General features: G+C 35.3%; 4 protein-coding genes across 6 annotated transcripts in view; all 4 read left to right on the plus strand.

The window, feature by feature from the left end:
- Positions 1-2,129, plus strand: part of LOC108554627 (probable RNA methyltransferase CG11342) — a 2,425-nt gene extending 296 nt beyond the window's left edge. The window contains exons 2-3 of the mRNA XM_017909964.1: positions 1-94; positions 1,397-2,129. Coding sequence (XP_017765453.1) covers positions 1-94; positions 1,397-1,945 — 643 coding nt within the window. The 3' untranslated portion in view covers positions 1,946-2,129. The remainder of the gene's footprint in view (positions 95-1,396) is intronic.
- A 1,008-nt stretch (positions 2,130-3,137) lies between these two features.
- LOC108554628 (chromatin complexes subunit BAP18) lies at positions 3,138-4,866 on the plus strand. 2 transcript variants are annotated; one of them, XM_017909966.1, is made up of 5 exons: positions 3,138-3,228; positions 3,564-3,655; positions 4,167-4,265; positions 4,360-4,504; positions 4,785-4,866. In XM_017909966.1, the coding sequence occupies exons 1-5, from the start codon at positions 3,211-3,213 to the stop codon at positions 4,809-4,811; spliced, it is 381 nt and encodes a 126-aa protein (XP_017765455.1). In that variant the 5' UTR covers positions 3,138-3,210; the 3' UTR covers positions 4,812-4,866. The 2 variants fall into 2 exon arrangements, with proteins under 2 accessions (XP_017765455.1, XP_017765454.1); XM_017909965.1 differs by lacking the exon at positions 4,785-4,866 and having other exon boundaries at positions 4,360-4,732.
- A 383-nt stretch (positions 4,867-5,249) lies between these two features.
- On the plus strand, positions 5,250-8,399 carry LOC108554624 (major facilitator superfamily domain-containing protein 1). Of its 2 annotated transcripts, none has more exons than XM_017909959.1 (7): positions 5,250-5,402; positions 6,527-6,803; positions 6,875-7,291; positions 7,369-7,680; positions 7,753-7,865; positions 7,943-8,181; positions 8,270-8,399. In XM_017909959.1, exons 1-7 carry the CDS (start codon positions 5,264-5,266, stop codon positions 8,309-8,311), a joined length of 1,539 nt encoding a protein of 512 aa, XP_017765448.1. In that variant the 5' UTR covers positions 5,250-5,263; the 3' UTR covers positions 8,312-8,399. The 2 variants fall into 2 exon arrangements, with proteins under 2 accessions (XP_017765448.1, XP_017765449.1); XM_017909960.1 differs by lacking the exon at positions 5,250-5,402 and adding an exon at positions 6,348-6,437.
- A 928-nt stretch (positions 8,400-9,327) lies between these two features.
- ath (ATP-dependent RNA helicase DHX33) overlaps positions 9,328-14,150 on the plus strand; it is a 13,974-nt gene continuing 9,151 nt past the window's right edge. The window contains exons 1-3 of the mRNA XM_017909958.1: positions 9,328-9,629; positions 11,546-12,163; positions 13,073-13,305. Coding sequence (XP_017765447.1) covers positions 9,403-9,629; positions 11,546-12,163; positions 13,073-13,305 — 1,078 coding nt within the window. The 5' untranslated portion in view covers positions 9,328-9,402. The remainder of the gene's footprint in view (positions 9,630-11,545; positions 12,164-13,072; positions 13,306-14,150) is intronic.

The raw sequence follows: 14,150 nt of genomic DNA on the forward strand, positions 1-14,150 counted from the left end.
GGAAGAGCGCGTGCGACAACTTCCGTGTGGCGTGTGGCGGTCGGCCCATCCGGACCGGAAGTACGTAGGCCTAGACGTCGGCTGTAACGCGGGGGTAAGGCTGAAACAGCTGTCAGACAAAATAGGATGAGTCGACCGTGATCCGAAATTACAAACGACAAGCGTCTAAATTTAGCCAGTGTTATCCCTTTTCGAGAATCGCTCAAACTTGCTTCCTTCCGGGAATCTTTCCGTATTTCTTAGGAATATTCTTAGAACCGTAGCTTTTTATTTGCCCATAATTATTTACCAAGGATTTAATAATTCTAATAATTATACAAATCCAGCCTGATAATTAAGAAGGGTGTTATTATCGCGTAACTATTTAGCAATTTAATTATCAGAAAATCATAGGCCAATCGTTATATATTTCCTTAATGATACGACTAATGATACTGTGCATGATGTGCTTATTAAATCGATTAAATATAGTCAATTAATTTCACACGTTAATTCTGTTCAACTAATTATTCGAATATTTCAGTAAATTGCGTCAATACGTTTTACGAGCGATAAAAGATGAATTAGTTTCATTAAGTAGAAGGTTAATAAGAAAGAGGAAGTGATAATTTTGGTTGTCTGTGGATTTCGAAACTCTGCTCACTGGTGTTAATGTACCGGATACAATTGGAACATTTAATTCATCAGCTGTATCAATTTCATCGAATTTCAGCGGTTTAATGAGAATATTGACGATTGTTTCTATTAAACGCTTCAATTCAAACCGCATGCTGACGTATATTTGATATACTTTAATAGCGAATTTTGATAATCGTCCGATCAAAGTACGTGTCCAAGTCATATTTATATCGTCACGATGATCTTTCGCAATGGAAATTATTAATTGTGTACGATGTAACGTAATTGAGCATTGTCCACTTATTCCAAGATTTCGAAGCGTTGATAACCACTTAATCGTTACTTTTCTCACGTCTATCATATTTATGCTCGTGTCCTAAAAATTAGATTTATATCTGCATTTACGTAAAATTTCCTCTCTGATTTATATCACATATATATTATTTAATGTAACCTGAAATATTTTTCTAGCTACTCTTTGCAATAAAAGACTAGTTAAGAAACTAATTAAATTATCCTTCCAACTGCATAATTTACATCAAAGAAACGAAAATACAGTGGAGCAGTGAACCCAGAAGTTCTCAAAATTCTAACGAAAAATTCGCCTAACCCAAACACTTCTGTAAAATAATTTCACCAAGCGGTACAAGACAAAGAGTAGGAATACTTAAAGATATAACCATAAGTTAGAAAAAATGAGACACGAGCGCAGGAATTCGATGCAGTTCCTTGACCAGAAGGGTCACGTAAAAATTGCAAATGGTATTAATGATTTCAGGATTTAACATTCGTGTTGCACGACTTCCTCGAGACCGCCTTATCGGCCGATCAGCCCAAGGAGATCCGTTTGCTCGGCGTGGACCTCGATCCGATCTTAATCGAACGGGCACGGGAACGCAACCCACGACCGGATCGTATTATTTTCGAGTGTCTGGATTTTTTGGCCGAGGATTGTAACCGGACGCTGGACGAGCAACTTCGTCGATTCGAGAAGTCACGCTTCGACGTCGTGTTCTGTTTCTCGGTTACGATGTGGATCCACTTGAACCACGGGGACGAAGGACTGGTGGAATTCCTGCGCAAGGCTTGTTCCGTCGCTGACATGATCGTGATCGAGCCCCAGCTCTGGAAGTGTTACAGAAACGCGTCCAGGAGGCTGAGACGCTCGAAAGGCGAGGATTTCCCGTTGCTGAAGACGTTGAAGCTCACTGGAGATCCGGCTGGACACATCGATCGCATACTGACGGAATTTTGCAATTTCCAAAGAGTCACGGTTACCGAGAACAATGAGTGGAAACGGAGACTATTAATTTATGCGAGGACGTGAGCTTCACAGATTGATGCATTTCCGTACGTTAATCGACGTCGAATGAGCGAATGACGATTTTTCTTTCACGCGAACGCTCTTCGGAATATTAATGCGGCTGCTGGAATAATTTTTAATTGTCCGACGTGTTCGCGCCGGCTAAAAGTTGCGACAGATACTGCCTTTGCTTTGTTACAGATAATAGTTACTTCTTAAATATTAAATTTATACAAGAAAAATTCAAAATTTGCGAGATTCTTTCTATGCACAGTGAGCCAAAATCGTACATCCCATATCAAAAAATGTTTCGTTTCGTAAAAATGTTTAGGGATAATTTAGCAAAAAGGACTTGATGGGTATATATTATAAATACATCTATATTTATTATGTAGTAATATAAAAATAAATGAACTTTCCTAAGTATTAAGAAAAATAAAGTTGCTAGGTTTCAGTCCGAAAAACGCCTATACATTTGCATTATGTACCCATCAAATTTGTTTATCCAAATTATCCTTAAATTTTTGTGTGAGAGGAAACATTTTCTGATGTGTTGCACGATTTTGGCTGTGACTCACTATAGTCTACTATCTATTTTGTAAAAATAAATACAAAGTTCATCTTTGAAGCGCCAAATTTGTAAAAGAAAAATATAAAATCTGAGAAATATTTATCTATACGTACTCTAAAATTAAATGGAATACCTATTCGTTATTCGTTCACTGTTTTAAATATAAAACTTGTAATAGAGAAACCTGAAATATGAAAAATTTCTCTTTATACATTTTCTATTTACTATTTTGTAATATTAAATATATATATTTTTGAATAAATCTTACTATTTTGATACACTGCGTTGTACTCTACATTTATAAATTAAAATCTGCGAATGATAGATATATTTCCAAATAATGGAAAAATTTCTTATTCCTGTGTTGTCAGCTGCTGCTTCTAAAATGACAATTCGGACACAAAGGCGCGAATATTGGGATATTCCAATACGCGAATCGTATATAGCGAGTATCGATTCGGATATTCTACGTATAAGTTTAAATATGATATATTAAAACTCGATAGGAAGTTATCTAGTTATTCAAAAAGTAAACACGTGCATCGTTATCCCTGGATAAAGTGGCGTAATAATGATAAAAGAGGGGGACAGAGTAAACTGTACGTAGAAGTAGAGGTTATAATTGTTTAAAGGGAAGGATTCCGAGAACGACGCGAGATGGCAATACCGTACGAACGTTTGTTCTGCTGATGGCGAAGTACGAGCACAACAAACTGACATGAACTCTGCGAGCAAGGTAAGCGAAAAGGCTGTCGTTGTCGCCGATTTTAGGCAGTTTCCCGCCATATAACACTTAACGGTCGTTCTCCCCCACCGCTTCTCTTTCTTTTTCTACGTGAGTCACGTGCTTTTACCCTCGAGTACTCTAGCAATGGAGTCTGTTAGCGGGCATAAGGTTAGGTTATGATCGTCTGTAACCAAATTTTTTTACCTTTTTTCTTGACGAAATTGTTCGACAAATCGGTATAAATCATTCTCGTATAATCGATCCACGAATACCTGTGAAGTGTGAAAAAGTGTTAATTAAATATTCCAAAAGTGAATAAACATTTACAAGAACGCCTGTTTTAGGTTGGTGAAATTTTCACCGCAGCCGGAGCAGCGTTTAATAAACTTGGAGAACTAACCATGCAATTGCATCCTACGACGGACTCACCTGCAGGGTAAATAAACAGAAATATCTACGCAAATGCTTTTTCTTATAAATACCAACAACGCGCCTAACGCTTTCGCTTGAATTTATATGACAGTATGTACGTTGCAGAAACGCGGGAGAATGTCACGTGGTGTAGCGAACCGGCTAATACGAAACATAATGCTTTACTACTATAGCTTTACTCGAGTTTTCGATATAAATCGCTTAATTTTCAAAATACTCTCTGCCATGACATTATCGCTGGTTATGATTAACAAGTGTGTGATACATTTTTTTTTTTTTTAACTTGCGTGCGTTACGCAAAAATACGATAAACGTTGTTTACACTTTTGTTTTACCCACGAGACCAACGTAAATCGTTTTGCATGCATGCAGATAAAAAAAGGTTACGAAATTGCCTCGACATGTTATTGGAGATTGAAAATTGAATATTACTTTATCGTATCGTTATTGCTTCACTGTAAAACTGATAGCTGGCTGTATATTTTACATAATCCTTTGTGTCGCTTGATCTGTAGTAAATGGACTGACGAGGAAATTGAGATGCTCCGTCACTCGGTAAAGACCTTCAGTGAAGACTTGAACAAAATAAGTGAACACATCAAGGGACGAACGGTGTAAGTTAACAAGGCTGCATCGAGCCCACGGCTGTTCCTCAATTTCTCTACGTCAGTCACGACCTAAAATTAACCGGTCGATTCGACTTTCTAGCTCTCAGATTCGAACAACGCTGAAAAAGAAAGCTTTTGAGGAAGCTGGCGTGCCGATCAGGCAACAAATACTATCCCAACAGTCGCAACAGTCGGTCCAAGTGAAGCAACAAGGAAACCAAGGATTGATGGGCAAATCGGCGGAGGTAACGCTGAATATGTTAAACGCACCGGAATCGGAGGTAGATGTCGAAGGACTACCGGAAGAATGTCAAGTGAAGCTCGAGTTCGAGGGTGCGACGGAAGAAGTTGCCTCTTAATGAACCGAGAGTGACTTCCAAACGTGACTCTTCCAATCTCGATCTCTAAATTTAAGATAATTTTCATATAATATACGCTTAGTATTAAGTAATCAATATGTACATTCGATAAGTTATGTTTCTCACATAAATTTTTGAAAATCAATCGTGATCGTTTCCTTCATAGCGTCCTTCTTACCGACCAGTCTACTAGTGCTTTCAATGGGGGCGCCACAGACCGGAAAATCAGCCGGAACATCATAGAGATGTGTCAAGTTGTTGGCAGCAATTCCAACTCACCGATCGTCTATCCCAGGGAATAGAGATTTTTTCGTTAATCTTTTGGTATTGTGCAGTTCCGCGGCTTACGTTAGTTTTCTCACATGACGCATGTGATTGACAGATTAGTAATGACAAGACTGGCAGTGCATTTGGTTTCTTCGAGTTAGTTAATCGGCAGCGCTCACGAGCTGATTTCCGCTTTTAATTTTTTTTTCTCTCATCGTGTTCCAGCTGTGTGATTTTGAAAAGAGATTAGCTCGTGCGTGGTTGATTAACGTGTAATGATCGGTGCAGCGAACTTGAGTGAACGTTTACGATTCGGGGCACCTGTGGCTGTGCTAAAAGCTTGTAAACATTGAAATATTGCCACAGCTGGACGTAACAATGGAAGGAGGCATACTAGAAAGCCCAGAGACCACTCTGGAGAGATCCGACGATGAATTCCCCTTCCAAGGATGTTGCAGTCCAAAAAGTCGTCTGTTCAAACTTACTGGTCTGGCACTGATGTGCTTTTTAGGTTTTGGTACGATTGTCATTGCTATGTTATCTTTACAACCTGACCGAGTAGCCATTGTTTATATTCGACTGCCCTTCTTTCCGTGCATTACGATCTCGTTAAAAGCGTTTTACTTTCAATTATCTAAAGCCGCTAATATCATTTATTGTATTTTTTAACATTTTTTTCCAATTCAATTTTTTTTATAAAATAATTCAAAATGTAAAGCGTAATTGCGTTGTTTACTAAATGCTACTGCATATTCGATTGATAATTTTTATGTAAATATCGAACTTTGTACTCTAACATTTAATATTTGCTGCATGTGTAATAAAATTACGATGATATAAACAATAATGAAAAATGTCAACCCATTTCTTTCGTCACTACAATTCATAAAATTTTTGAATGAAAGTTATATTTATACTGTTACGATGAGCAGATTATTGCGATTTCTTTGTTGATATGCAATTGTATCAAAATTGTATTTCATTTTAGAATATTCGCTGCATAACAGTGCAATCAACAGATGCGAAAAATTGGTAAACATTCCTTCGGTTAAAATTTTGCATTCGATATTATTTGTCCGAAACAAAGGAAGCAATCTTTCCGAGAAGTGGAGAATAATCGTATTCCACAAATATATTTCTGATAAACGCACGTCTTCGATGTACAAAGTACCGATATTTTAGTAGCTATATCGTGAAAATTTTATGGGTTTATCATATCTAAATCCTAATCGTGGCTTGGTTTTCTTCCGCTATCGTTTTAACCAATAGGAAATGTAATAAACACGCATATACACGTATATATATTCTTGTAATACGTAAAGGTTTCCAAAGATAGTTCATACATTCCTACACATGGGCCGAGATAAGCCGTATCATCGACATTGTTTTGTCCGCGAAATTTTATTCCTTTTCCCCAATTAATATTTCCGATATCGACGGGGTTAATAAAACGTTGGGATTTATCATGCGAGGAAACGCAAAACACGCATGTGCAGGTTCAAAGCGTACATATCATGAAGCAAGTTTTTCGAGTATCTTCTTAAATGATCAGGTCATAGACCTTTAAGATGACTCGCTTATCACGCGATTACAGTTACATTCAGTGCATCAATTGATGGAATGAAATGTTTTTATTTGCAGGTCCATACTTCTGTTTTGACAATCCTGCTGCTTTGCAAGATAATTTTAAAACTGATCTACATATGTCGACTACCAAATTTATTTTATTGTATTCCATTTACTCTTGGCCAACAGTAATTTTTTGTTTTATTAGTGGATTTTTATTGGACAGCGTATTTGGTATACGTTTAGGTACATCTATATATATGGGAATTACACTTATCGGCCAGATTATATTTGCAACAGGGGCTTTAATAGATACTTTCTGGATGATGATGCTTGGCCGCTTTGTTTTGGGGTATGTGTTGTTTATAAGTTATTTTTGATAATATGTTGTGATATTTGCATTAATTCTCATGCCTTTTACAGTATCGGTGCAGAATCATTGGCCGTTGCTCAGAATAATTATGCTGTCTTGTGGTTCAAAGGAAAAGAGCTCAACTTTGCATTTGGTCTCCAACTGAGTATTACTAGGCTTGGATCAACTGTGAACTTTTTAGTAATGGAACCACTTTATAATTATGTTTCTCAGTATTACAAAGGACCAGAATGTATCGGCATAGTTCTCTTTATTGCTACTCTTACATGTGTGGGTTCTATGATCTTTGCAATTATATTGGGTATTATGGATAAACATGCAGAAAGAGTATTGAGAAAGGGTGAGGGACAAGAAACCGAGATCGTTAGACTAACAGATGTTAAGAATTTTAAATTAATCTTTTGGCTGATTACTATCATTTGCATTGCTTATTACGTTGCAATATTCCCGTTCATCGCCTTAGGAAAGTAAGTATGAATAATGAGAAATCTTTGCAAGTGTTTTTATGTAATTATGTATCATATTATATCATTTTTCTCTTTAGAGTATTCTTTGAACGGAAATATGCGTTTGAACCATCAGACGCGAATTCAGTCAACTCCCTCGTATATTCCATATCAGCTATTGCGTCCCCCCTTTTTGGCTATCTCGTTGATAGAACAGGGAAGAACATCTCTTGGTTATTTATCAGTATTCTTCTAACTATAGCTGCTCATGGGCTACTCGCATTCACATTTGTGAATCCTTACATAAGCATGATTCTTATGGGAATAGCATATTCTATGCTTGCTAGTAGTTTATGGCCATTGATTGCGCTTGTTATCCCAGAATATCAGCTTGGTACTGCTTATGGACTGTAAGTAAAATGCACTTTTTTACATCTTACAGATGTTTTAATTTCTATTGTTATGAAATCTTTTATTTGCAGTGCACAGTCTGTACAAAATCTGGGTATGGCTATAGTTTCAATTTTAGCTGGTATGATTGTTGATCAGCTTGGATATCTCATACTCGAGATGTTTTTCTTGGGTTGGCTATGGAGTATGTCTTTCTGTATACTGTAGTTTTAATGATGTAAACGTTTGTACAATAACGAATAATTCATGTATTTTCAACAGTTTCGTTGATAACCGCTGTTGCAATCTGGATGTCAGATTTATCAACTAGTGGTGGTTATCTGAATATGACGCCAGGTCAGAGAGAAAAATATGAAGAAATGCAGCGTTCACCGGAAAGTCTTGAAAGAAGGAAATTATTAGCCCCAGAATCTACTTCGGATTTATCGACTGATGATCTTTTACAACCACAATCTGACATTAGCATTAGGAATCGTTACCTTTATCGCATTGGAGGAATGGTAATATCTTTCTACTTTTTGAATATATCAATTAACGATTAAATTAACTAATAAAATGTAATTCATAGAATATTTCATCTTCTTTTAGGTACCACCTAAGAAAACACCGATTTATCGACCATTACGATGATGAATTTTGGTTAGAAAAATTTGAAATATAAATTTATAAATGTCCGTGTAGAATCTCGGTAAAAGAGTTTGCTCATCGGGTCTTCCTCTTATACACCGTTAATCTGTGATAATTTCTTAATGTGTATGTTGGAACAAATTATGGTTCATTTTTAAAAGTCGATGAATGAATCTTTTATTGAAAGAACTAATATGTCAATAGTTGACAAATTGCAAAGAAATATATATATATATATATCATTTGTTCTGGTATCCATTGTAACTAGAAATTTTAATAATAATGCGATTTTACAAAACAAAATGGAGTAATGTGGTTATAACATAAATAGATCAAGATTTATTTTCTACCTCTTGTTTAAGAGTAAATGTGTATAAAAGTTTTAAATTAGTTTATGTTAATATCTGTAACAAACTGTAGAATGTAAGTGTATTTTATTTGTATGCACGTTCTATCTTGTATAGTTAAATCAAAACAAAAATTATAATTCACCTCGCATTACTTTCTTTTATACTTATTAATTTAGTTAGTTTAGTATATGCTATATTGCATGATTTTTTGTTGAACTGAATGTTTTGTTACTGTAAAAATAAATTAACAGATACAACCCGATGAATTGTTTTATGTTATACCATATATTAAAAAAGAAATATTAAACAAATTTTTAATATTTTAATATTTATTTTTAGTATTTCATAGACAGATAATTTAATGTATGTAAAATAGTACTTCTACAGTTGAAAAGTAGAATTACGTTTTACTTTATAATAATAAAAACCGGAAATTATCATTCGTTGTGCAATTTTTATTTGCCCAATAATTATTTTTATTTTGTAATTAAAAATATCCTAATTTAATGAATGTCTTTTTCAAAAATATAATTGTTAAAAAAACCCAACCTAATGATTATACGAATAATTTGTTTATATTAAAAGAAACGTTCAAAATATGATCTAAATGAACGAAGCTACGCCATTGGGTACGGCGCCTGTCAAGACGCTTATTTGTATACAGCTGTAGTGTGCAACACGTGCGTACTCGTGGACACATTTACCATTCGTGAATTTGCCGTTTTCACTCTATTTTTCGGCAATATGGGGGTCCACGACAATGCAGATTCGAAGTACATTGTTATGGGTACTTCAAGTTTTTCAAAACTAGCACCGAAACGTCCAACTACGGTTGTATTTAATGAAAGTCCCAGCAAAATCCAAAAACACGAGGATAGTCAACAAAACGTCCAGACAGAAAACGTGGATAAAGGAAGCATTAGTTTACAACAACAGAGGAAATCTTTACCGGTCTATAGGCTTCGAAAACGGTAAGTTCTGCATTATTTTCTTTCGTTTTTGGGCTGAATTTTACTAGTATTCTTTACTGCGAATAATATCTTCTACGTGTGCAATGCGAAGTATCGTGAAACAAAATGGAGAATCTGCGACTACGTAAAGTTGGTAACTTGCTTGCCGTTGTATAGATGGCAGCATTGTACTGGATATAAAACGCGCGTATTGAAAGAGATTTAAAAAAATTGTCTCATATTGATACATATCATACATGCAATATTAAGTATAAAACAATTATATAATATGTTATCTATAATAAGTCTATGTCGTGGAGAATATACTTTTTAGCATGGGTATAATTATGAGTAAATGATTTTTTATGAAGTATAAGATATTTTTAATAAAATATTGCAAGTTGGAGTGTTTCAATATTTTAAATTTTAATTTCAATATTTTAAATGTAGACACATTTAGAGATTCTTATGAAAATTTCAGTGAATTTTTCGTATATGACTATATTAATTTACTCAAATCATATTAAATACATCTTATTTTTCAATTGTATCCGATACTATTGTAATATTTATGAAGATTTTTGAATTCTACCGTTATCAAAATGGCGACAATGTCGGATCGTTATAATTAAGATCGAATGAATTTAGTTAAAGCAACCTGTTTTTATTTATGACGTTTATTCCTAGGTTATGATATCGTATTTTTTAATTTCGTAAACAAAAGTTTACAAATAGAATATTTTATCGTCAACTATCGTTAGTGATATCTTTTATCGTCAATTGTCTTTAAAATGTTGAAACATGTAACGCATAGATATTTACAAGCACTGCGTGTTAACATGTATAATAAATTTGATAACTACAACTGTTTGTTTACACAGTAATAAATCAACAATGAATGCTTAAATACCTGTATAATGATTGCGAGAATGTTGAACTTCTGATTTGAAAAGAACACATTTATATCACACGATCACTTATCATGGCAGACAGATTGTAACTGTTTAAAATATCGTTCTACAATATATATACGTAGTTCTAACTCGCGCTAGTTCCATGCTACAGATTGTTCACCATACGTTCCTGGTTACTACGCAAATCATATATCTCCTACATTATCAATTCATATATTCATAAATTTAAAGTAATTGAAAGCAAATAGTAGAATTTATTGATATTATTTTGAAATAACTTTATTGAATGTTCAATTTCTTGTACGTAAATATTTTTTTCTGACAATGATGTTATGGAATACAAACGGTGTGTTGAATTAGTACTGGAAATTCAGTTGCATTTATTACGTCATCGATAAGTGAATTAAATTTGTTTTATTTCTTCTAATTTATACTGTTTGAAATTTAATTCGAAAATAATCGTATTTTTTATACCAATGTATAATGCTGTCGATAAGTACTGTAATACAATAGTAACAATAAGATGAATGATAAGGTAACTATTTTATTAGTATTATTATTGTAGGATCAGGTAGTGAATGATGAGTGAACCCTGTTGTCGAGTAACCACTAAAATCTAATATATTTAAATAAAAAGAACGCGGACACTGGAACGTCTTCGGACTGCATGTATATCGGTTAGAACTATCGACTGCTCGACTAACTCTTTATTAGGCATTGTCCTGCCTCATGCCCCACATGCATCCACACAAGTCTTGCTTTTTCGGCATGTCGCGATTATCGTTGCATACAGTCTGCTCTGTCGCGGTCAAACAAAAGGCGATGAGAAAAGTCGGTCCTACATTATATTACACACCACTTATATAATATGATATAATATTTAGACTATATTGTTACTTTTATTACTATTATTATTTAATTATTATACAATCGTTATATTATATCTACACTACCTAACCCAACCTGAACTTTCCTATACATGTTTCAAGCAAATAACAATTTTTCTTCGACGTCCAATTTCAGGCTACTCGAAGAAATACGTAGAAACAGCACTCTGATCATTATTGGCGAAACGGGTAGTGGCAAGACCACGCAAATTCCCCAATTGCTCCTCTCATCCGGTATCGCGGGCGCTTCCGGTTGCATCGGTATCACTCAGCCCCGAAGAGTGGCCGCAGTGAGCGTGGCTCGTAGGGTTGCACAAGAGCAAGGAGTGGAAACGGGCAAATTAGTCGGTTACTGTGTGCGTTTCGAGGATGTGACTTCGTCACAAACGAGAATCAAATATCTCACTGACGGAATGATGGTTCGCGAGGCGATGACCGATGAAATTTTATCAGATTATTCAGTGGTGATCCTCGACGAGGCTCATGAACGTTCAGTACAAACTGATGTACTGCTAGGTGTTGCAAGAAGGGCTCAGAATTTAAGAAAGCTTAAGAACCTGCCGCCGTTGAAGCTGCTTGTGATGTCAGCCACGATGGACGTCGATAAGTTCAGCAAGTATTTCCAAGCACCAGCCGTGTACTTAGAAGGTCGTCAGCATCCTGTGAAGATTTATCACGCCGTCAAATCGCAGGAGGATTATGCGTTCTCCGCCCTTGTTACAGCCTTCCAGATTCATCGCGACAACCTTGCTAAGTAAGTGATTCTCTCCTCTTCTATTTTATTCAATCGATTCATATTTCTTCGTACTTTTATCTGTGTGCAACATTCCAGGGCTATTTGTTGTATCAGGTGAATTATATTAAATTAATTATTCAATTTTATTTCTTCTACTGTTTCAGTTTAGATTACAGATTAAGTAATCGGTATTTCATTTCTTTATTAATATATGTTTTCACTATATCACTGATATCACATGGAATATCACGTATCTAGTAATACAACTGCGAAAGAGGTGCAACGATGATTCGAAAATATAAATGTGCCTTATGTATAACAAATAATCAGAGTATTCTATGTACGCGTAATATCTCCATTTCTACCTAGATAATCTCGTTGAAAATGTCTGTTCTACAGAATTCAATCGAGCTCGTACAACTTGCAGAGGATTTTCGGGGCGCAAAAATTTTTGACTAATTATCCGCCTTATCCTACTAATCTATATCAAATTGCTAGCTCTTTTCCCGAATAGCTCGCTCTGGAAATACAAAAGACCGTTTGCAGGAACAATGATAGTTATTACGAGCATCGTGTTCGAATAAAACGCGTCATTTTCATACCATCGTTATTTCCATATGATCATTTTGTGTCAGTTTCGAGTATAAATCACCCCGTGGAATTCGATGCCAGTATATCAAAGGTAAATCATATGGTACCCTATATGAATTTCCTTCAATTTTCCAATTAAACACGTTCCACGTTGTCATAAGAAAGATATGGTCGGTGTAATTTTTCCAGCTTAGTAGGCCAATCGCGCGATCCCCGCGTATTTGCATACCGTTACTTTTATTAGATTAGAGGTGAGCAGGTTCGAATACGAAGCTCGCGGGAAACTGGGTCAGAAGGAAACGGACGATTTCTTGAATTTTTCTGTCTTTTCACCAGCGAAGATATTCTGGTCTTCTTAACGGGTCAGGAAGAAATAGAGGCTGCGGTTGTGAGCGCCAGACAAGTAGCTAAACAGCTGGATGGACAGGGTTATCCACCGTTGAAGGTGTTTCCACTGTATTCGGCTTTGCCAACGCATCAGCAATTGGAAGCCTTTAAACCATCGGCTCCTGGAATGAGGAAGCTCATTTTGTCTACCAACGTAGCTGAGACTTCCGTTACCATTGGCGGTGTGTATGAATTAATCTTAATAACATGGAGATTCAAATTTGTTATTAAACACTGGATGACGTACAATTGTATCTTAACCCCTTATATAGGTATCATCGGTATTATATATTATGAATTTTGTTTAAGTTTTTCAGAGGGAACTTATTTTTGAAATTAGAAGGATATTCTTCTGTTCAACAAATTTCTATCCATATTTTGTTATACGTATGCTGTTTAACTTAAATCTGTAATGAGAGAGTAAAGAGTAAAGAAGAGGGAACGAATGAAATAAATATCTACATTTTTTGTTTAATTAATTTCAGGGTATTTCACGATATACGTTTTATTTGGTTTAAATTTATTGCAATGAAATAAACTTGATTCAGAGTGTGAGAATTAGGAAGATTGGTCACGAATAAGATCCATTATCGAATAGACAAGAGAGATGACATAAATGAAGAATAATGATAGAAGGAATTATTTTTATACGAGGCTTACTGCCAAGCGGATCGAAAAATCGTCGATTTTTAATCCCGACTATTCCCACTTAATGGAGTTTCGAAACAGATTTCCTCAAAAAATAAAGTACCGTGAAAAATATCATCCAGTTTTTAATTCATCGTTCCAAAAATTATTCTATTTGTGGAATTAAATATACCGCGAATCTTGACTCGAGTGCTCAATCTTGTATGCTGTATTACACACGCTAAAATTATAAAACAAAATACCGCATCAAACAGATCACAAGACACGTGCACAGCGATATCTTTACCAATTCACTACCACGATTTGCTTTCTACAACACAACAGACAATATTTATCCACTGTTTCCATCGGCTCGAATCTTTCTAATGCCGCCCTGTCT

Source organism: Eufriesea mexicana, unplaced genomic scaffold (assembly GCF_001483705.2).
Source record: "Eufriesea mexicana isolate 0111107269 unplaced genomic scaffold, ASM148370v2 scaffold38997, whole genome shotgun sequence".
Lineage (NCBI taxonomy): Eukaryota > Metazoa > Arthropoda > Insecta > Hymenoptera > Apidae > Eufriesea > Eufriesea mexicana.